The 23519-nt window shown below is 41.7% G+C and overlaps 2 protein-coding genes across 2 annotated transcripts; both read left to right on the top strand.

Moving 5' to 3' along the window:
* The first annotated feature begins 1441 nt into the window (after positions 1-1441).
* On the top strand, positions 1442-14030 carry GPRC6A (G protein-coupled receptor class C group 6 member A). Its single transcript, XM_057413176.1, has 6 exons — positions 1442-1883; positions 3481-3784; positions 5544-6371; positions 9577-9789; positions 10712-10835; positions 12206-14030. The coding sequence occupies exons 1-6, from the start codon at positions 1690-1692 to the stop codon at positions 13324-13326; spliced, it is 2784 nt and encodes a 927-aa protein (XP_057269159.1). The 5' UTR covers positions 1442-1689; the 3' UTR covers positions 13327-14030.
* A 4561-nt stretch (positions 14031-18591) lies between these two features.
* FAM162B (family with sequence similarity 162 member B) lies at positions 18592-23205 on the top strand. The gene is made up of 4 exons (XM_057413195.1): positions 18592-18706; positions 19084-19195; positions 22734-22842; positions 23058-23205. The coding sequence occupies exons 1-4, from the start codon at positions 18592-18594 to the stop codon at positions 23154-23156; spliced, it is 435 nt and encodes a 144-aa protein (XP_057269178.1). The 3' UTR covers positions 23157-23205.
* Positions 23206-23519: the final 314 nt, after the last annotated feature.

The raw sequence follows: 23519 nt of genomic DNA, 5'->3' as shown, positions 1-23519 counted from the left end.
GTTATAAGTCAAAAGGAAAACCTCTGGAATAACTGGAATTTTTGCAAGTCACTGCAGAAACAGAATAAATTGGTATTTATTCTGTGCATGGGATCAGATACCTTAAAGAGAGTGCAGGCAGCTGTTTAATATATGCCCTGACCCAGGAGTGAAAATGCCACACGGAAAGAAAGAAGGCAGATGAAAGAAACACGATCTGTTGTAAGAAAGAAGAGGCTGAATAGTAACTTCACTAGGAATTAGCATTTGCATTTGCAAGTAATACATCTGTTACATTTGCATTTGCAAGAAATGTTGTAAATGGAAACTCTAACCACAAAGAGACTTGTGAGAAAGAAAAGAAAAAAAAAGCAAAATACAATAATTCCAATAATTTATATGGAATGCATTATGCTCATTAGAAAGAATATGTAACAGACATCCCATTTCTCTCTTTTGCTTGCCAGGAAACAAATTTTTATTCCAGGGTAAGCTCCAGCTTTTTTATAATACTTTATTTAATACTTTTACTTTTAATACTTTATTTAATACTTTTTATAATATTTTTTAATAATATAATCATAGACAATAAACACTACAACGGACCCCACTGTTTGGAGAGTGTTTTGGCTTACTATCAAAAGACACAAAATCTGAAGAAACCATTATAGGAAAACAGAGAAATAAGCCAATGTCAAGAACAGAAAGGGATTATTGTCAGATCTGTGTCTTTTACATGAATTGGGATTTTTCAGTAGCATCATCATGTTTCTGTCCTACAAAGGCTCATTTTGGTGTATATGTTGGAGCTTATGAAAGCTGAGAGTCCAGACTCTGTTTCTCTTTTCCCCTAGTCCCCTTTTGGTACAGCATCTGATTCCTGCATATTTGAGGGGAATGGTGGCATCAAGAACAGCTGCATCTTGGTTCTCCTACAGCCAAGGAGCTGCTACACATGTCAAAGGGGGAAGAGAGTCAAAAAACTAGGGATAATATTATGTTTTCCCACTGTTCTGTGTTTACCAAACTAACAGACTTGGCCTAGCTTGTAAATACAGAACCTGATCCAAAGTCCACTGAACTCCCTAGGAGCTCTGTATGCATCAGAACCATGAATATCAGCTTATACAAACCGTTTTTATACAAAAATTCTAAAGCTTACAAGAAAATGGTAAGGGCTTTTTTGAGAAAAAAAGCAGTCTTTTGATAGTTTGGGGTTGCAGGTTTTTTTTTTGACCAGAGTCTGTTCTATAGCACTGTGTGGCAGGGGGATCTTTTCTCAGTATTCTTTGGACCAGACCTTAAAATACAGTTACAGCAATATCAGTTCCAGTTGGTCAATCAGTACATGATTGCTTCTTCACACCTACACTCAATTGGAAGGAATTCAAGACAAACCCAAATTTATACCGAAATATTTGCCATGTGTTTTAGGTATAATAAACTCTGAACACAGCAGAAAAGATTTTATGTCCAACACTTCCTGCAACCTCACATGCTATGTGACAGCATTGCTTCAGTACCTTCAGCAAAATAGCCTCAGCCAGTGAAGCAAATACAAGCACCTCAAGAGGTGTGGCTAACTTTCAAGCGCAGCCTTTTTCCTTTGCTGTTTTTTTTCTTTTTTTTATAGGTGACATAGGAGCCCTTGTTGGCCCTGCAGTTAACTTAATAGACTTGAAGCTGATAGAGAGCAAGTGAAACAGAAACATGGCATTTGTTAGATTTTTGATCCCCTTCTTTATGATCGGCACTGATACCGCTTTCTCTTGCCGGAATACTGATGACTTTGTGGGAGCCAGTTCTCCGGGGGACATTGTTATTGGAGGTTTGTTTGCAGTTCATAGTGAAATGATGCATCCAGAAGAACATCCCATCAAGCCAGTCATTCAGAATTGCGCTGGGTGAGTAATACTTGAAATTACATGTATAACAAAGAAGAGATCACTGATATTGGGCATGTACCCCTTACATTAAGATCAGAAAAATCTGGTTCTCTTGCACTTCTCAGTCTGTAAGACGACCTTGGACATCACATAAATAGTGTTAAATAATACACGATAACAAAGCGTGGCAAAGTTGCAATGAAAAATATTGTGGATGCCTCAGGAAGGAAATAAGCACTGGATCCTGTTTCAATCTTCATATAAAAAAAAGCAAATAGCCCTGGAGGTTTCTGAATCATATCTAAAGTACTCTACTGTGCAGTTGTTCATTATTTGTTATGAAGTTGTACCTACATGATTTGAACACAGACAAGAGTGCTCAAGCTTACCTAAGCACACACTAAAGTAATACACTCACTTCACAGGGCAGCTCAGCTGTAATCTATGATGGTACCTTGCTGGCTAGATCGTAATTACTGTTATAATTACTGTAATTATTACACTTAATATTATAATCGTGGCATTACGTTAGACTATGTAAAACACAACATGTCACATCTGCATTCAGGTTCAGACTGTACATCAGAATATTTATTTCATGGGCTCCAAATCCTACTGTGCTTGAAACAAATTATTCTGGAAACAATGCAAAGGAAGCATGGTGGGAAAATTTCACTTTAAGCGTAAAACAAAGCTTTCCTAAACCGAGGAATTCCAAAAATGCATTTTCTTTAATTTTGATACAGGTGCAAATCCTCAAATTTTCTTTGAATTTTGCATGCAACTTAATCCCACATCTGAATCTAATAATCAGCCAGACATGCAGGTATCCACGTGGATTTATTTCAAAATGGTGATGAAGTTCAAAATGTTGTCAGTATTCCATTATTCTTCTATGGAGTCATAAAGTGCCTTGGGTCCATCTGAAATTAAATTTAGTTGGCAAGATTTGTAAACTTCAGAGAAGCTTGCCTGAGAGGAGGGTAGCTCATACTGCTGACACTCTGTGCTAGCACAATGCTGATTAAGCATCTCATAGTATCTACTGGAGATAAGGGGAATAGCTGTACTAACTTCATCAGGTTTAGAGAGGATTTTGGGAAAATCAGTGCAAGCAGTAGAAGACCTCAATCTCTGAAATATTTTCTTCTCTTCTGACATATTTGGTCTTTTCTTTATTTCATGCTTTTATTTAAATAAAAAAGTAAATTTTTATATAAACTTCCTGGGCAGAAGAAGTAAATTGCAATAGCTTCACTGACTTTGACAGATTCTTCCTGAATATATCACTTGCAAATTTTCATGTAACATGAAATTTTATTTTTAGTACCTGGTTATTGGTGGTTATTGTTTGGTTTGTTTTGGGTTTTTCCCCAAAAACCACTTTTGGTCAGGTATATTTTGTGTTTATTTTCCTTAATCTCCCATTTAGGCGAGGCAAAAATACGCAGTTTCTAATCTTTGTTACACTAAAACCCATGCAAATCACACAAAACATTCTATCACTTCTTTTCAGTAGTTGTCAAATTCTAAGGAATATATTCAAAATGGACTTTGCTTCAGCCTTGTTCCCAGCAATGTTTTTCTAAAATGAAACTTCTGTGTTTCCTGACAGCTTTGAAATTCAAATTTTTCTTCAGACACTTGCAATGATACATGCTATAGAAATTATCAACAACTCAACGCTGCTCCCCGGAGTTACTCTGGGCTATGAAATCTATGACACATGTGCAGAAGTTACAAAAGCCATGGCATCTGCTCTGAGGTTTCTGTCTAAATTCAATTCTTCTGATGATGTTGTGGAGTTCAAGTGTAACTACTCAGACTACATCCCAAGAATTAAGGCTGTCACTGGAGCCACCTACTCAGAGGTGTCGATGGCAGTTTCAAGGCTGTTGGCTTTGCAACTAATCCCACAGGTAGGTTTGAGGCATTTATTTTGGTTTGATCAGAGGGCCACATTTACCACGTTTAGAATAAAGGTTTGGCTCTGATTACAGGGATTGCAAAAGCCACACCTGCTATAGAGCAGGATTTGGCTAAGGACATCAGGAGGGGTGGGATTCAGCTCCAAATGAAGGGCTTGGTTCACTTGACAAAGCAGAGGCAGTAAGGGATATTTTATATGACCAAGGCACATGCCTCCAAGTGCTATTTCAGGATGATTCTGGGCTCATACTAGCCTGGCAGTGCCATTAGTCAGTCCTGAATGACAATGTGTGAATGACTCCAGTGTGCCTTGGGTGACACTCAAGGATTTTGCTCAGGCAGCAAAGTTACACCCACCATGTCTAGACTGACTGGTGGTGAATATGACAATACCCAGTCTCAAGTGTGGGGTGGGCCAATAAGCTGGAAATTCTCTCCTGCCTGAGAGAGATTAGACATTGGAGTCTGTCATAACTGTGGGCAGGGAAGTGAGGAATATTGCTCTTAAACAGTTTTACTCCTGTTACTCTTCAAACAGTTGTAGAAGACAAAGAACACAACCCTCCAAATCCACACTAGTTCTTCACAAAACATCCTTCCCTATTTCTGACCTCTCTAGGACTAGTGGCCCCACACTTGCACTCAGGCTGGTGCTTACATTTCTACTTTCACTACTGTAAACCAGTTGCAGTCCAGGCCAGAATGAACAAGGGAAAAAGAGATGGACTTCCACACCATCCTCTGTTCCACGTTAGGCTGGGCAATTTGAGATAAATTACCTCACTGCAAAGTACATGGTAACCAAACACATGGAAAAGACATGAAACGTTGACCATACGTAACTTCTAACTGAATCTTTTCCTCTGCAGAGGTAGGAAGTAAGTAGCTGTAAGTATGAAAACTAAAATGCCACACTTGAACATCATATAGAGGCAAGTGATGAAACAAATCTGCTTGGGAATGCAGAAATGAAAAAGGTGACCCACAGAGGTTTCTCACCAATGTCATCTGTAATCTTCTGACACCAGTGAGATTTAGTACATCCCTCCAGATGGGTCACTGTCATTTTGGAAAGCATATATTTAAAGAACTGTCAAGCAATGTAGGAAAGTGTAAGAGAAAAAACCTCCTGCAAACAAATAGAAAAGAATTAAACCTAGAAAGATTTAAATAACAATGTTCCATTTACATTTTTCTAGCTACATTCACAAGAAAAAAGGCAGCAAACTGTTTATCTAAAAATGTTCTAGTATTCTGCGGTATTGGTTACTGTTTGTTTTCTGGGAGATTCTAACAGAGTTAATGATCCTTTTAAAATATTATAATTAAATCTTGGGGACAAAACATATATATATATGTGTGTGTGCATGTGTAAGTGCTCAAATAATAGTTAATGCTTCCAGTGTTTTAAATATTGTTTTGAATAGCAGGTTGATGGTATCTGAACAGAGTAGAACAAAACCATTATACCAGCATAATTGTCATACCCATTTTGAAAAGTGTTATTTTCTGCCTTCACTGAATTATGTGGATGAGAATAAAAATAGTGGAAGTGGTAGTGGACATGAGTCTGCATCCTAAGAGCAGGGGGAGGGAACCTGTTCCATTTGGATGCACCTTACTGATGCTCACTCACAGGAGTAGGGAGCCTAGGTCAGGCTGGATGAAAGAGGAATTGTGGCAGCCTCAGATCTTGTGCTGTCCATTGAAGGAGACCACCTCCATAACTGAATTGTTCACTCTTCCTAGGTCAGTCCTGCATCATCAGCTGAAATCCTCAGTGACAAAATCCGGTTTCCTTCTTTCTTCAGGACTATCCCCAGTGATTTTCATCAGACAAGAGCAATGGCCCACTTGATCTGTGAGTCGGGGTGGAATTGGATTGGAGTAATAGCCACTGATGATGACAATGGGCGGTTCGCTGTGGAGAGCTTTGGAGTCCAGGCCATGGCAAACAATGTTTGCATAGCTTTTAAAGAAATGCTGCCTGCCTACCTCTCTGACAATACCTTTCACACCAAAGTTGATCATGCAGTTGACAAGATTGTCAAGGAAACCAGAGTAAATGTTATTGTTGTCTTTATGAGACAGTTCCACGTGCTCAAACTATTTAAGAAGGCAATTGAGAGGAACGTAAATAAAATCTGGATTGCAAGTGATAACTGGTCATCTGCAGTCAAAATCAGTACAATTCCCAATATCAGACAGCTGGGAACCATTGTGGGATTTGGATTTAAAAGCAGAGACATCTCTGCTTTTCAAGACTTTCTAAGAAACCTTCATGAAATGCCCACTGACAACAACAAGTTTTTACGTGAATATATTATGCTTTTGTCAGTCTGTGCACACCTGGAATATTATGATTTTCAAGCATGCATTTCAAGCCAGTCCCAGGATGATCTACTGCAAAATGTTGAGAACAAACATCAGATCTGGAAAGATGATTTTTTGAATGCTAACATTGAACCAGGATTTATCCATAGTACTGTAATTGCAGTCTATACCATTGCTTACGCCATTAAAGGGCTATGCAAAACCAGAAACTGCAAGGATCCCTCTGCCTTCACTCCCTGGGAGGTATGATGTTAATTCTTTCAGGTCTCTTTCTCTTTGCATAACTTTCATCTCATTTTTGCTCCCACATTCGCAGATTTACTAGCTTGGTCCTCTTACTAAATCACTTTTTATTCTTGTTTCTGCTTTCCTTCACTAACTGAAATCAAAGACTTTGTGCTAGAGCAGCAGTATCTAACTGCTGCAGAGACAAGAACTAGATTCCAGATTTGTCTCCCTTTTGGCCCATGTAGCTGCAGAGGCTCCTGGTGCTAAGCCATGGCTGTGTTCTGCTGTAGATAGAGAACAATTAATGCATTTCACATACAGATAGCTAACTGATAATGAGTAACTGCGTGCTCACCATCTCCTCCTTCATAGGCACCACAGCAGTGGCTGTGAATGCATGACTCCACAAGCATTAGAAGGGATTTTTACTTGCTGGGCTTCACTAGCTACCCTAACATTTTCCCTGCCACCTTCAAAGAGCACACAGCTTGGATGAAGGTTCCAGTCTGTAGGATCCTTGCTGGAATGTCTTGCTAGCTACTCATGTGAGATAGAATAAAATGTATAGTCAATTTACAGTTGACCTGTCAGGTATTCAACTACTAGTGGTCGGTCCTTGTGATTTACAATGTCACCTTCAAGCTAGAGCCAGAGCCCATGACAGTCTACCAAGGGGCACACAGCCATGTTCCAGTGCCAGGCAGAAGGGAACCCCGTGCCACACATCCAGTGGAAAAGGAAGGACAAGATTTTGGATCCTGGCAAGCTCCTGCCCAGGAATCAGATAATGCCCAATGGCTCCCTTGTGATCTACAACACACATGTATTTACCTGTCTATTTTTTCCCTCAGCTTCCTTTTTTCCAAGACAGGAGTGGATGAAGTGACAGAAAATCAAATCCTTTGTGTGTATTTTTGTCCAAAAACTTGGAAAATTCCAACCAAAACAAAGCAGCACTTTATCCAAGAGCCATTTTTGTCAATTAAGTGCTCTGTGGAAAACAAAATTGAAACCAGCCCTGGTCCAGAAAGCTAAACTGGCTGCACTGCATCCAGTATCTCAGCAGATGTTTGGTCCACAAACCACTGCAATACACAGCAATGAGTGCTCTCAGGATATGGGGATATTGCAGGATAGGAGCATTCACCAAAGAATTTCAATTTTCCCCACTCTCAATCCTCGCCCCATCTCTCTCTGCCCCTCTTGTCTACCCCACTCTCTCTTGAATTCAGGCTATTTCCTCCATAATGAATCTTTACTTCTAAGTGAAAATGCAACAGACTATTTCTCTGTCTGATCTTAGTTTATACCGGTGACTGGTAAGAAAATTAGACAAAATCTTTAAGATAGGTGAGGTACTTGTTATCAAACTCAATTGGGTGGGAAAAGAAGAGGAAAATCAGACAAGTAAACCTGGCCTGACCTTTTACCCAAGAACCTGCTCACAAGTATTCACTTTTGCACACTTTTACTCAGAGGATTAAACAAAAGTTAATTTAAAAGTCAAACAACCACTGAAACACTGACTTGCTCTGACCTCTTATCCTAGGTCAGGGCAGGTCAGACCAAGACAGGGGATTTGAAATAATAATTACAAAATTAAAAAAAGTCAGACTATTACATGAATTTGTAAATGAAAATGGGACAAATTCAAGACTGCTCTGCAGGGGATGCAGCTTTACAGAGCTGCATGTACACCATTGCTGAGTTAAATCCCAAATCACCCAAATTAAAATTCCTCTTAAAAGGCTAAGAACTCATGAAGAACACTGAGGTAGTTATTCTCCCTGTGCTGGCTTCATAATACATTTTCTCTATGTTAAAATGAAATCCTCTAGTAAATGGATATATATGCATAGAGTTTAAGATGCAACTAATCCATATCACACATCTCCACATACAGAAAAATGAAATTCATTGGTGCCACAGACTTTGCAAGAATAACCATCAGTTACATTAAAATGTTGCTAATTAATTAGCCCCTTCTGTCTGAAGCTCAAGATGTATTGCAAAAACTCTGTTGTTCCCATATTGTTGTAGAAAGTGGAAAAGTGGAGAAGAGAAAAACTAAATGACTAGCCTGAGTATATGCATAAAAAAAAATCCTATTCAGTCCCACACAACTATGCCACATCCAGCTCAAATGCAATATTGGTTAGAAGTACACTGTGGTTCTTCAAAAATTGGTACAGATGCAGTGAGAGTACATGAATTAAAAAAAAAAAAAGAGATGTTATACATGAAAAAATGGTGTGTTATATACACCAGATGTGTCTGTACATATATGTTCGTTAAATGATACAGATATCACAAATGGATCTATCTAAGAGCTTCCTTTTCAAAGCAATTTAAATTCATTCTTTCACCAGAACCTTGGGGTTTTTTCTTGTTAATTAATCTTTGTTGCCAAAAATCACTAGACCTGCAAAAGGATAAAGTCTTTGCTTCAGTTCAGAGCCACAGTAGCTGATGAAAGCCCTTCTGTGATCTCCCTATGAACTGGGAGTGAGTTATGGGCCTTAATCTGTCCTTTTGATCTGGCTGTTTGTGATGAGGGAGACAGAAATGTACCCCTATTGAATGGAATTGGTTTTGATATTTCCTATAATCTATCAAATATTCCCTTGCTGTTTATTCCTATTGTGCCATTGATCACTTCATCTGAGCAAGCTGGCACATACTGTTTATTGAACGGTTCCAAGTCTCACCTTGCAATACACAACATCAGTCAGAGTCACAGCTGAAAACAATGTTAGGTATTTCCAGACACGCTGGGAGAGCAAATGTTACCCGTACCAATTGTGGTGACAGTAAAGTAACAACAGGATCATTGCTCACAATTGTTCCTTACAAGAAGAGGAGTTCCAAAAGACCATTAGTACTTGCAAGCAAACAAAAATCTTTTCTTTCCCATTATCACACCAAAATTTCCAAGGCTGGAAAAAAATGCTAACATGAATATTTGTACACACCGCATAGCGTTAAGAAATGATGATTCATTTTAATTGATAGATTCTTGAGGTCAACAGGATTGTCTAATTCCATGTCTAACACCAAATTAAACAGTTTTAAAAAACTGGGTTTATTTTTAAGATTGCTTTTACTGCTAAGAATCAACATTTCTTTTCAACCTGACATTCTCATAAAGGTGTTAAACTACTAAGTTTATCCCACTGACATGATACTGACGTATGTTATCATTCCTTATGCTTATGTTCAGCTCCTTGAAGAACTGAAAAATGTTACAGTCATTTATGATGATAAAGAAATCAAGTTTGACTCCAACGGAGACATGAGCACCAGTTATGATGTATTTCTTTGGAAAGAAATTGATGGCCACATGAAAATCACCACTATGGCAGAATATGACCCAGGGAAAGGCGACTTTATCTTTGAGGATGAAGAGAAAAAAAAGGCATTTCTGGATTTAAAGGTAACTTCTGATGTGAAGTTTGACATGTGAAATTTGTTTCATATGTTTTCTTCTCCCCCCAGTATTTACAACTGAAGTATGTGTCAGCTAGAAATCTCTCTTGTGATTTCATGTTCTCCTTTTAGACCAAAGAGTCCTCTCAAGGGTATATTTGACCTTTCATGCACTTTCATGCACACTGAGAAGCATGTTTTCCTGTAAGCAGGCTCAGTGATTTGAGACCAAGTTACTTCTCCAGAATGTTTGTAGGAGGTTTCCCAAGAGGAGAACTTATGTCTGTCCTAAGGATGCTATTCCCGTGTCCCTCAGGACTGTTGCTCCATTTTACGAAAATGGTCTTTGGAAGGAGGACTTGAACTGAGACCTGAGAGAAGGCCCTGATCACACATCCTGGAGTGGTGCTTCATGACTCAGGGTTGAGCTGCTGAGGTTCAGGAACATTAGATCTGCGGTGCAGGGCACACACACAGGTGTTTCTCCTGAGCCCAGATACCTCACATGGCTCAGAGCAGCTGAGCAGGGTTTCAGGATTTCACTTAGGAAGCAGTCCACTCAAATCCCTCATCAGTTGGGATTTCTTTAGAGCTGATCCCCAGGAGAACTAAGTTCTAGGTTCAAAGCTGGATGAGACACCTTGATCTGGATTTAAAGGTACAGACAATTCCACTGATTGACATTCACTGCCAAAAAGTAAAATTGCTAGGTAGGTAATGCCCCATCCTGCCACTTCTGACTGTGCAGAAAAAATGCAAGAAACATGGAACCTACAATGCCTTTCTCCAGCATTATTTTTGTATTCTCTCACAATATGTTAGATACAAATACAGAGTGCAAATTGCAGAATTCCCAGAGGCTTATTTTAATGTTTCTTAGTAGTTAGTTAAGCCTGAGCTGATGTGTTGCTGTTCTCTGCACACTGCAGAAGGTTCAATCAACATGCTCCCAGCACTGCACACCAGGGCAGATGAAAAAGGTTACAGGAAGTCCACACACATGCTGCTATGAGTGTGTTTACTGCCCAGAAAACCATTACAGCAATCAAACAGGTAAGGAATGGTGATCCAAATAAAGGCTTATTTAGACATCAATACAATGGTTTTGTTTGGGTATAATGTGCCTTGGCAACCTTGGGTATAATTTTGGAGTAGGATTAAAATATTTGTTTATGCTCAGTTTCCCAAATGTGAGTGTTCAGCCTATAAAACTCTGTTTAAATGCTTTTTAGAAGACCAAACTATAACCAATTAGATTGTCCAGCTGACTAGCATTATCCTTTGTTAGGATGGAAAGCCTGGCTGATTCATCAGAGAGAAAGACTCGTTTCCATCTTTCTGCAGTACACCCAGCTAAATAAGGAAGAATTTATTTATGGTGATGGTGAGACATTAAGTTGTGGGTGCCTCATCCCTCGCAGTGTTCAAGGCTGTGTTGGACAGGGCTTGAAGCAACCTGGTCTATTGGAAGGTGTCCCTGCCCATGGTGGGGGGGTGGAACTGGATGATCTTTAAGGTCCTTTCCAACCCAAACCATTACATAAGTCTAGAAAGTTCAAGGGTGATGCATTTTGCTTACCAGTTAGGGTTCTTTTGTCTTACCAGGGAGTACTGCAAAGTTGGATATAACTGTACAGTAATATTTTGTATTGTCAAAACTGATGTGTATTTTACCACTAGCTCATTTATAGGTTTGAGAAAAAAAAAACAAGAGGAAAATTAAATATGGAAGAGAGAGATGGAATTAAGAAAATTGTGGTGCGATGTACTTTAATACCCTGAGAGCAGAAGGAAATTAATTTTTAATTCAAACAATTGTGAAATTTCTCCGTATCAGGGGACAGGAATTTTAAAGCAAACCTAACATGTCAAAGCATAATCTAAAGCAGTGTTTGTTCTTGCTGTTTTATTTCAAAAGCTGTCTTTAAACAGAAAGCAGGGTTTTTTCTTGTCAAAATAGGTAAATGAAAGAAGCATCGTTCATATTTTTGCAGGAGAACTGATTTACTCTCAAGTCATTATTCAGGTGTTACTTAAAGTTTGCTTCTCCTGATCTCTGGCCAGGTCACTCATTGCCTGTCAGCGATTTCCAAGGCAGTTTCAGGACCCTGGTCATTCTCCCTGTCCCCTTCTTGCCCCTGGCTACAGGCAGCCCCTGCTCCCAGCTGGCAGGTATTCATCCATTGCTCCTGCTGCTGCCCCTGCTGCCACTGCTGCCACCACTGCCACCCCTGACACTGCAGTCCTGCAGCTCCGCCGCCTGGACAGCGACATCAGCAGTCGGAAGCAATCAGCCCTGTGTATTCCCCTTAGCATCCCTTCCCACATTGCTCCTGTATCTAATGTATCTCAAGCCTCGAGATTTCACTGTGGGGTTTATTTACATTTGGTTTCTAAGTTATTTTCCTTCTTTCTGCTTTCAGATATGGATTACTGCTACCAATGTGACAACAAAACCTACTGGGCTCCCATCAACAGTAGTACATGCTACAGCAAGACGATCCATTTCCTCGCATGGACTGACTGGTTTGCTATTTTCCTCCTCCTCCTCTCTGCTTTTGGGGTTGTGTTGGTTTTGTCAATTAGTGTAATATTCACTAAGAACTTGAACACGCCAGTTGTAAAAGCATCTGGAGGTCTAACTGTCTGCTACATTATTCTCTTCAGCCACTTCTTAATTTTTTTAAGCACCACCTTCTTCATAGATGAACCCACAGAATTCAAGTGTAAAACTAGGCAAGCCTTCTTTGGCATAAGTTTTACACTCTGCATTTCATGCATTTTAATCAAGTCACTAAAAATTTTACTAGCCTTCAGCTTTGATCCCAAGCTGCAGAATTTCCTGAAATGTATGTATAAACCTGTTCCCATTGTGGTCACCTGCACTGGAATTCAAGTTGTCATTTGCACCTTCTGGCTGATATTTAGGACACCTTTTGTAAAGCAGAATTTCTCAATCTCAAGAGCAATAATTCTGGAGTGCAATGAGGGCTCTGTTTTGGCTTTTGGGATTATGTTGGGCTACATCGCTGCCCTAGCCTTCATTTGCTTCATATTTGCCTTTAAAGGTAGGAAGTTGCCAGAGAACTACAATGAAGCTAAATTTATCACCTTTGGCATGCTAATTTACTTTATAGCATGGATTGTCTTTATCCCTGTCTATGCAACTACATTTGGCAAATATCTGCCAGCAGTGGAAATCATCGTTGTTTTAATATCCAATTATGGAATTCTCTGCTGCACTTTTCTTCCAAAGTGCTATATCATCATTTACAAGCAAGAAACAAACACAAAATCTGCCTTTCTCAAAATGATTTACACATATTCCTCCAAGAGTGCAAGCAGTGTTGCTGTTAGTCAGATTTCTTTGGATTCAAAGTCTTCCAGCTCCCGAGGTACTGTCTCAGACTCATGTAAATCTCAGCAAAATTCTGTGAATGGAAATGGCCATTTCCAAGTGCCTGGGCAGACACTAATAAAAGGGAAGGCTCTTCCTAAAAATACTGTAAGGACTATGGCCAGGAAAAGACTCTCCAGCATATGACGGGTCAGCGTTATAGTACTTGAAGATGAAAAGCCATTTTAGGGAGCCATTTCTCTTTCAGGTCTCTTTCCTTTTGCCATACCCAAGGAAATCAGGCCACACAAAATGCCTCCTCCCCTGGTACTTAAGCAGTTATCCATTACCAGGTTTGAAAGGTTTTCCTGGCTCACACAGTCCAGCCTTGTGGCTTGCCTTGCCTTGTGGGCATCATGAGGTGCAGTCCCCTTCAGCAGCTCCCTTTTTTTACCCTGGCTGCTCACGTAGGCCTGCAGGAACCTCTTTCGCAATCTCACTTCCCTGAGTGGGGCAGAAGCATCAGGAAATTATGATTTCTCACAGGCATGTAGGTGGGATGATATGGGTTTACCCCAATTTTTTGGCATCTCTGATGCCCAATTGTTTAAAGAGCTCTTCTCACCTCACTCTGTCTTACAGATCAAACAGAACCCTCTTCCAGCCTTTGTTTGCTCCAGTAAACAAGCCCAGTCCTTTAGTCTCCACCTTTAAGATAGGCTTTCCATTCTCCTGAATATCCCAAAGTAACCCTTTTCACCTGGTATCAGTGAATCCTTTTTTTTTCTCCCCAAAATTGCACGTCTTATTCCAGATGAGTGCTGCAGTAACTCTCAAAGTTCCTTGTATTTACCAGGATGATAACCGACCAGAGACTGGCCTATCTAAAAATCTAAGAACTTCTCTGGAGTTCTGTAGTTACCCGTATGTTCATCTACTTTTTTCCTCATACTCAAAGAAATACATTGATTCACCTCATGCACCTCCTCTGATCATGAGGAGAGACAACCCACTATGTTTGTCCCCTGAGCTGAGGATCTAATGTCAGTATGTGATGTCAAAATTTATAAACACTACTTGTTTCCTTTCAGTAGCATAAATAATGTAATGACAAGGATCAGCATGAGCACATCCTTGGAATTACAACTTTTTCATACGTATTTTAAAAATCTGATTTTCAACAAGAAAACGACAATGCACCATTCCAGTAAGCAGAAATAGCACAAGAATGAACTGACATGAGCTGTGCTGGATGAGTTTCTGCTCCACCAGTGCAGCTACGGTGTGCCTTCTGTATGAGAGGAACAGAAAGGAACGTTCCGAAGAGGAGGAACTTTTCTGACAGGACAAAAGGAATTTAGAGCTTTTTCAAGCCCTAAACAGTGGAGCTATGTTGTCAATCCAGGACCGTGAAAAATATTTTTCCGTGTTTATAAAGCCAGACCATAGAAACTTTGCTATATTAACCTCTGTGCCATGTTCCTGGGAAAAAATACTAAATCCCTTGAGTTTCGTCCATGCTTCTGTTTAGATTTGGAATAACTGGATGTTGTGCAGGCCATAATAAAGTTCAGTAGGTTTGGTGTTATACAGGCATATTGTATTATTGTTATGTACAGCATATCTATTTTTCTATCATTTCTATTTATATATTGTAACCTTTATCTATATGTTTTTTCTACTCATTTTTTTTTTAAATAGCTATGAATCACATTTCAACAATGGACACAGGCAATTAAATCATTGTGATGTGTAGATTATATATATATACACTATGTATCTGTGACGCCATTTTTAAAGTCATTTGAATGGCTAGTGTGCAACTTACACACTTGAGTAATTATGTAAGTTCTGTAGATGATTGGAAGAATGGAGGTTTATGCACATTTATTTCTATGATGAATGCTGCTCATACATCAGTTGTTGCAAATACTGTTCTGAATGTGACGGTGTGCACAATAAGGTTAAAATTCCTGCAATTTGGCTGCCAATGCAGCAAGTCTCTCCCTAGAAGAAAGACGCATAGCTTTCTCTGCGCAATGACTGTCAGCACTCAGCTGGTTAGGAAAGTTCATTTGGCTTGAACATTTTGCATGTATTTATTGTTTTCAAAAGGGTTGAACATACCATGTATTGAAGATACATTGAAAGGGGATTATTAAAGCCATATTGTTTTTTAAAATTGAGTTTGTTTTCTTAATTTCCTTATTTTTCCCATGAACTTTGGTCTTCCCTTGAACAGCAGCAACACAGCAGCTGTGCAGTGTTTCCACTGCAGATCTCAGACTGCACCTTAGATAGGTGTGTTGGGTTAAATAGGACATTTCCTTTACAGGACAACAAGGAAAGTGTCTTGAGGAACAGGGTGTGGTGATAGCAATGTGAAATCTCTACAAAGGTACCTTTAAGGGAAGACATCACATATGTCAGAATTTTGAAGGAGTCCTACATACGGTGTCTGCCGCTTGAGCTACTCAGGTCTTCACTGTCATGCTAGAGCTCAGGATGCAACAGATATGCTAGCTAGACTTGGCAGAAAATAGAGATGTGCTCTACCAAGCTGTATTACACGTGTTTTCAAATGCCTTGTCTGCAAGAAGCAAGTGTAGGTAGAACATAAGGGGCTTTTGCTACCCTATAGCATATAGATAATATGAAAAAGCTGAAATCAGGGTTCATGATACTAAAGGGAGCATTTGCAAGCATTACACTTCCCCCAACAGTAAGTATTCCAGCAATCTATTCCTGTTACCAGGCATGGGGACATTGAATGGGCCTGAAACAGATTTCCATCCTCAGAGCACAGAACAGGAATCACCTTCCAGAGTCATAACAAAGCTTTGGCACGGCCTTCCCTGACTCGTGGGTCAGACTGCAGGTTCTTTCTGGCTCAGAGCATGCTCTGCTTGCTTATGTTAGAAAGGTCCCAGCACCATTTCTCAAAGTACTAGCATCCATGTGTGCCCACCTGCACGCTTTCCATCTCCAAGAACAATAAGGGAAGGCAAAAGTCCCCAGCTACAGTGCTGTTCATGGAGAAGTGAAGTGAGAAAAAGCCATTTGTTGAGGTTAGCAGGAGGCTTCTCTAACTCTAACCACTATTTAACCTTGGGTTTTATGTAATTCATTGCTAATAATGCCAAATGATGCATTCTGAAGCCACTATTACACAGTGTGCAGTATTGTCAGGGAGAATGAAGACTATGAAGGCTAACAAGTTTTTTCCAAGTCCTTTCCTCCAGGGGATAACTCCCTCAAGATTTCAGTAGCTCTATCAGCTGTGCCTATGCCTTTAAGCTGCCTATAATCTTTATAGCAGTTTTTCGGTGAGTGCTGGGAGCTATTTATGTGAGTTGCAGGCTTCCTTCTAGTAGCTCTGCTGACAGCACTCTGAACTACAATGACTCTAAAGTGTGTGGGTTACCAGCATGACTAGCAACCAACAGTAGTATCTGGGGTGCTGCTTATGATGTATGATGCTCAGCAGCCTAGCCCTGATGTGCTGACTCTTCCTACCCCTCCCAGCTGTGCATCCAGGGCAAGAAGCACTGCTTGACACCACGCTGCTCTCTTTGAGTAGGAAGAAGGCAAGGGGGCTACAGCCAGACTCTAACCCCAGTATCACACTCTAGGTCATTTCTATTGATGTGTCTTCATCTCCCTGACAGTGGTCTGAAACAGGACAGAGCTGCTTGGGGGGGGGAGTGAGCATTAACATCAACAAGGGACTGAAAACAAAGGCTTTTTCCAGAATGAGATGTTGTCCAAATGGCATTTTAATTACAAAAAAAATAAAAAAAAAAAAAAAATCAAGGACACTAGAACTCACTTTGGTGACAATTTTTTTATTTCCTTTTCTCAACAGTTTGCTCTCAGAGAAAGCTCCTTACCTCTGGCTCTGCTCCTAAAATAGAATTTGGCTACAAATGGTTTAAGACTCCTCATTTGTGCCGTCACGCTGAGCACCGGACTTTAGCTGCTGCCGGGCAGTGATCCATCCCTGGGGAGTGGGACTTCCTCTGTTCATCTGCAGGCCTTCTGGCTTGGTTGCAAGATGTAAAATCTTCCACTGTTCAGTGCATCAGACCCAATTCTGTTAAGATACCGAGTTACACCATCACTGGTATGCTGACATCGGCTGTTGCTTACTAAATATGTATTCTGTGATGCCTTTTCTAATGGATGGATGGATGGATTTATTTATTTATTAATAAAGGTTTATTATGTCCAGAATGTGAAAGGGAAAAAAACAAACAAAACCAAAACTCTTTCAGTGAATCAGAGAATATCAGTTTGGAAGGGACCATTTGGTCCAACCTTTCTAGGCAAAGTATGACCTAGACTAGATGTCCCAGCACCCTGTCCAGCTGAATCTTGAAAGTGTCCAACACTAGGGTGTCCACCACTTCCCTGGGTAGATTATTCTAATAGCTGATTGTTCTCATTGTCAGAAATTTTCCTCTTGTGCCCAGTTGGAATGTGCCCCAGTGTAACTTGTGCCCATTACTCCTCGCGTTTTTCCATGTGACTCCTTGTAAAACAGGAGTCCCCATCTTTGTAGCCACCTTTTAAATACTGGAGCATGGTGGTGAGGTCTTCTCTGAGCTGCCTTTTCTCAAGGCAGAACAGAAACAGTTCTCTCAGCTTTTCCTCACATTGCAAGTTTCCCAGTCCTCTGATCATCTTTGTGACACTTTTCTGGACCCTCTCCAGCCTGTCCACTTCTTTTTTTTTTGTATAGCGGGAACAAAAACTGAACACAGGATTTCAGGCATGGGCTGACAAATGCTGAGTAGAGTGAGACAATGACATCTTTATCTCGGCTGGTGATACCCTTACTGTCGTAACCCAGCATCCTGTTGGCTTTCTTTGCCGTAGCTGGACACTTCACTCATACTGAGCTTATCGTCCACCAGGATCCACAGGTCCCTCTACACAGAACTGCTCCACAGCCAGGCAGATCCCAGTCTGCGCTGCACTCTTGGATCGTGTTTTCCCAGGTGTAAGACCTTACACTTGTCTCTGTTGAACTTAAGCAAACAGAACTGCATGTAATTGAAATAAACAGAAAAACATGCGATGAGAATCAGTGTTAAAACAACAGAAGCATTGATATGGGCAGGTCTGTGTTGGTTGCATAGAGCCTGCCTGAGTCTAAATCATGCCTCTGAAGCACCTCGGTGGTTCCTTTAACCGAGCTTTGCCTGGACCGCTGAGGTGCCAATGCCAAAGCTGCAGCCCAGCAGTGCCTTAGGTGAGCACGATGGCCTCTAAGGAGGGCTAGACCCCTCCTTGCCGGCGGCTGCTCCGCCTCGTCCCGCCTAGCCTCCGGGCGTGGCTGGAGGGGTCCGAGGGGCGGGACCAGGACCAGGACCAGGACCAGGATCAGGACCAGGACCAGGATAGGGGCCAGGACCGAGACCAGGAGTGGGACTGGTCCCACCGCATCGGAGGGTCCCGCTTCTCCTCGCCATGCTGCCGGCGCGCCTCCACCCAGGGCGGCTCCTGTCCGCCTCGCCGCTCCGCCTGCCCGCGCCGCGGGGAGCCGCCGCCGGGGAGCCCGCCCGGATGCCGGGCACCACCCGCGGTAGGGACGGCGGCGGGAGAGGGACGGGCACACGGACACGGCTCCGCGGCGCCGGCAGCGGCTCGGGGCTGTCGGGGAGGGTTGGTGGGGACCGGGCGGGAGCGGGGCTGGGGCCGGGGCTGCCCCGGCTCGGGTGGTCGCGGCTTTCCCTGCGAGCTTGGGTACCAGCGGGCCGCGGGGAGTTGCTGCCACTGCGTGAGGGGCTATTCGAGGGACAGCGTGGTGATATCTGCGGGGCGGACACCTCGAAGTTTACTCCGTGAGCTCCTCTTGCAGAGAGCGGTACGGGCAGGGTTTTCGCTTCCACCCTTCCTACCACCCATCATTCAGTCCTAGTGCAAAGCGTGACGGAGTGCTTTTTTTTCTCATTCTTGAAGCCGAGCAAGCTCACAGGGTGGTTGCAAGTTACAAGCCTTCGAAGTTTGACAAAAAAATCCTCGTCTGGACTGGGCGTTTCAAGACAGAAGAAGATATTCCTCAGAGGATCCCGTAAGTGCGCTGCCTTTGTCCAAGGGGAACATGGAGTTGAAGGGAAAGTGGTGGCGTGATCCTCATACCGAGCGTTTCCACAGAGCTTGAACCAGTCAGATTTTCAACACTGAAAACTTGGAAACAAATGAGAGGGCAGAAGAGTTTCCTGTCCTGGTTAGAGGTTAAGATGAAAAAATGTTCCTTACTGGAGTCCCCAGAGCCTGGGGTTAAAAGCTGGATCCATCTCAGTAGATAGCCTTGGTTACACTTACGTACTGGCTTGTTTGTTTTGCTTATTCCTAACACGCAGTTGGAGAAGGATGTTATTGGTAAACTGATATAGCTCCCAGTCTAAGGGAGATGACTGTCACTGTATAATTTACATCCAATAAATTATAATTTATTATAGAATTTGAGGAAAAATAGAGAAGGGAGGTATGAGAGAAACATACCCCACCAAGGAAAGCCAAGTACTTAATTGGCCTTAGCCTCCCATTCTTGCTGACCTGCTGGACTAGATGATCTTTGAAGGTCCCTTCAGACCCAAATCGCATTGATTGTGTGGCTCTCTGATTCACTGGAAGTTAGCATCCCCGAGGAGAGTCAGTCACCGAACACACAAACCCACTTCAATGCCAACTGCTGCCTTTTTCTTAAGATGTTGGAAAACATCTTGGAGGTCTCTCTACAGGGCGCAACATTTATCATCACAGGATGACCGTGGTCCCTGTCTTGGGTGGTGTGTTCTCTTCATCAGGGACTGCAGCAATAGGACAAGGGGGAATGGGATTAAAGTTAAGCAGAGGAGGTTTAGGTTAGATATAAGGAAGAAGTTCTTTACTGTGAGGGTGGTGAGGCACTGGAATGGGTTGCCCAAAGAAGTGGTAAATGCTCCATCCCTGGAAGTGCTCAAGGCCAGGTAGGGCAGGGCCTTGTGCAACATGGTCTAGGTTGAGGCATCCCTGCCCATGGCAGGGAGGTTGGAACTAGGTGATTTTAAGGTCCTTTCCAACCCAAACCATTCTATGATTCTATAAGCAGCATGCAGATCTGCGTCAGGCAGCAAGGTACCCCCTCTGCCTTCTCCTGATGGTTTTACTGGTGGTTGCTGGGCTAGACAGTGGCTTTCCAAATGGTCCAGCCTTTCTTGCACTGTGTTAGTTTCACCACTGTCCCCTAGAGAAAGGTTCAGACAGGTCTCAGAATCTCGTAAAGCTGTTCAGGTCTTCGGGAGGTGTTTATAATGAGACATACATTTGCCAGTCCATACACACATACACAAATTTCTGTGCGGTAGCTGGCTGAACAAAGTGAGTGTCACCACTTTGTGCTTTCTGGGTGAGCAAAGTCTTTTTTGGAGCTGTAAGATCATAACTAGTGACTTACTAGAAGTTGTGAGACATTAAAGCTGAACTGTGTTGCTGCTTTAACAATTAAAAAAGACATAACTGCAAACTGTTCTTACCTGCAAACACAATATAGCTGCTGTACTAAGGGTCAAGTCTGCTATTCAAGGTGGTTCTGGTTTGGTTTTGTGAGGTGTTTTGATCTGTTTTTAAGAAAAAGCTGTTACTGACTGCAGCTGGGTTTACCCAGAGTCTTCATTAAGGATTAAGTAGCAGAAGCCCTAATGTGCAATTAGGAAAGAACATAATCAGGTCTGTGTTACTTAAAGCAGAGGCAGAAAGCAGGGAGAAAGTGAAAATCTGCTTCAGAAGAGTTTCAATTACTGTGTTGTGAAATATAATTAGGTTAATAAGCCACCCTAATAACATTTATGGTTTTGCTTTTGTTACTACAAATGGATTAGTGGATTAATGATTTTATGTGCTGGTCTGATGTGCAGTTTGCTTTAAAGATGATTTTTACCATTGCAGAAAACAAAAGCAGTTACTCCAGGCCTTGTCAGTCACCTGGAAGAAACACAGGAGGTGCAACACATGCTTGCGTTGTGTGTGTTGGCAGAGAAGGGGGTAGTGTGGCCCAGCTGCTCGTCAGGCTTGCCCTCTTCTGTGGCATTAAGCCTTGGAGAGCAGCATGGCAGCCTTCAGCCTTGGTACAAATCTGTGTGCAGAACTTCTACTGCAGAAACCTCAGCTCTGCCCCATCCCACCGCCCATCCTCTTTGAAGTAAAGCTAAAGGTATTTTTGGGGAAAGAGATTATTACAAGATCTTGCTCACAATATGAAATCAATTATGTCTATATATCCTTTTGCCTATCTATATATTATGTATATTCTTTATCTTATGACCCTTTGTATTTATATATAAACCATTCTCATGTGACTTACGAAAGGAAAGTAAGTGCACAGCAAGTATTAGAATCATAGAATGGTTGGGCTTGGAAGGGACATTAGAAATCCATCTAGTGTGTGTCCCCCCGCCATGGGCAGGGACACCTTCCCCTGGACCAGGTTGCTCATAGCTGTGTTCAGCCTGGCCTTGAACAGTACTAGGGATGGGGCATCCACAACTACTTTGGGCAACCTGTGCCAATGCCTCAGCACCGTCACAATAAAGAATTTCTTCCTAATATCTGTCAGTTTAAAGCCATTCCCCCTTGTTCTGTTACTACATGACCTTGTAAAAAGTTCCTCCCCAGATTTACCGTAGGCCCCCTTTTAGGTACTAGGTCTCCCTGTAGGAGAGGAATGAACATCTAAAAAACTGTACTCCCAAGTACAATGTTTGAAGACTTGCTGAAAGTTTTGAGACCATTTTAGTGATGTGGGCATTTCCTGTACCACCAGTTCACAGCAGCATGCAGCCTGCCTGGAATGATGGAGGGTAGAAAGGGGAGCCTGTCCTAGGGTGGCTCACTGGGTTGTACTTTTGCAGCAACTCGTGCCAGATGCAGGTCAGGAGTTTTCATTACTTTTACCTTAGATGACAGCAAAAGTAATCATGTAGATTGTTCTTGTTTGGTTATGTGATCCTGTAACAGAGAGGAGGCTGACACCAGCTGCCCACTTTGCATAAAGCGGCTGTTTTTCTAAAGAACTAAAAACTCTTCATTTGTAGCAGATCAAGCTCTGTTTTAATCACCTACGCACATACGTGAAGTTCCTAACCAGTATTATATGGGACACTATCTAAACAGATGTGACATTAATTACTAAAGTTAATTTTGAATAAAAGGAACTTGCTTTTACCACATCTGATTGACACCATATATATGTCTCCAGCTGTTTAAAACAGATAAACCCCATTTTACTTCCACTATCTTTAAACAGAGCAAAAGGAATGATTTGTGGTAAATTTACCCCAAATATTTGAATACAAATATTTATTGCAGGAGTTCTGCTTTGGGTTGTTTTTTTTTTTTTCTCCCCAGCTTAAGAAAGAAAGAATTTCAAATCCATTAGATGTTGATTTTCCACTGGAAATGGGTTAGGGTCAGAAAATGCCAAGTCGTTGGGTGGTCCATAACCCCGTCACAGCAAGCTGGAGATGCATCTTTTAGAAACTGTTACTTTTCCATTGTGTTGTTAAGTCTGCAATGCTTTGAAGAAGAGATACTTCAGTTTTGTAATGATTCAGTAATTTTAATTGCAGGCCAGAGATGTTAGATAAGGCAAGAAACAAAGCTCGAGTTAAAGCTTGTTACATCATGATTGGACTCTCCATCGTTGCCTGTTTTGCAGTGATTGCCTCAGCTAAGAAGGTGAGTACAGCACTAGCTAATTACCATGATGGAGTTCTGTGGAAAGCAGACAACCTAAATAAACAGCAACAGCTTACACCTGTCCTCATTGTAGCTAACTCACGATTCCACTGCCCCTAACATGTAAGTAGCTGCTGGCTGTTCTTGAGAGGGGTCCCTAGGGTGCACCATTATTCCTACTGCGCTACTCTGAAGTGGATGTTCTACTTCTGCAGGCTGCTGCACGTCATGAGTCCTTAACAAGCTGGAACTTGGCAAAGAAGGCCAAGTGGCGGAAGGAGGCTGCGCTAGCAGCGGAGGCAAAGACCAAGTAACTTCACACACAATGCTGAATGTCCTTGTGGGAGCAAAATTAATGGTTGCTGAGAGTGATAAGCGAATATCCCCAGTAACCAGACAGTTGTAGCACTGTACATCCAGGAGCCAATAAAAGTACTTACAAGATCACAAAAAGAACTGGAGGGTCTCTTAGAGACGCTCAATGTCCTTGTTGCATATAATTAATCTTAAAGTGTTTTGCATATGATTGAAATTTGCTTTTAAAGGAGAAGAGGTAGTTTCTTAAGAGTGACAGGTATGTTTGGTTAAATATTTGCAAAACATATTTAAACCCCAAAAACTTTGTCTAGTGATAGTGCAGTTTTAAAATGCACAAATCAGCCACTTCGAATTCATTT

This window comes from Pezoporus wallicus, unplaced genomic scaffold, assembly GCF_028554395.1.
Source record: "Pezoporus wallicus isolate ANWC-B61680 ecotype Strahan unplaced genomic scaffold, APGP_CSIRO_Pwel_v1 contig_7505, whole genome shotgun sequence".
NCBI classification, from domain to species: domain Eukaryota; kingdom Metazoa; phylum Chordata; class Aves; order Psittaciformes; family Psittacidae; genus Pezoporus; species Pezoporus wallicus.
Note: the sequence above shows the minus strand (reverse complement) of the source record. Positions and strands in the feature narration are given on the sequence as shown.

Bases quoted from the DNA above. Each gene is read 5' to 3' on its own strand.
- GPRC6A (XM_057413176.1), top strand. From the start codon at position 1,690: ATGGCATTTGTTAGATTTTTGATCCCCTTCTTTATGATCGGCACTGAT. The intron at 1,884-3,480 runs GTGAGTAATACT...GTTTCCTGACAG, and splicing joins GTCATTCAGAATTGCGCTGG to CTTTGAAATTCAAATTTTTC. The intron at 6,372-9,576 runs GTATGATGTTAA...GCTTATGTTCAG, and splicing joins CTGCCTTCACTCCCTGGGAG to CTCCTTGAAGAACTGAAAAA.
- FAM162B (XM_057413195.1), top strand. From the start codon at position 18,592: ATGCTGCCGGCGCGCCTCCACCCAGGGCGGCTCCTGTCCGCCTCGCCG. The intron at 18,707-19,083 runs GTAGGGACGGCG...TCATTCTTGAAG, and splicing joins GATGCCGGGCACCACCCGCG to CCGAGCAAGCTCACAGGGTG. The intron at 19,196-22,733 runs GTAAGTGCGCTG...TTTTAATTGCAG, and splicing joins GATATTCCTCAGAGGATCCC to GCCAGAGATGTTAGATAAGG.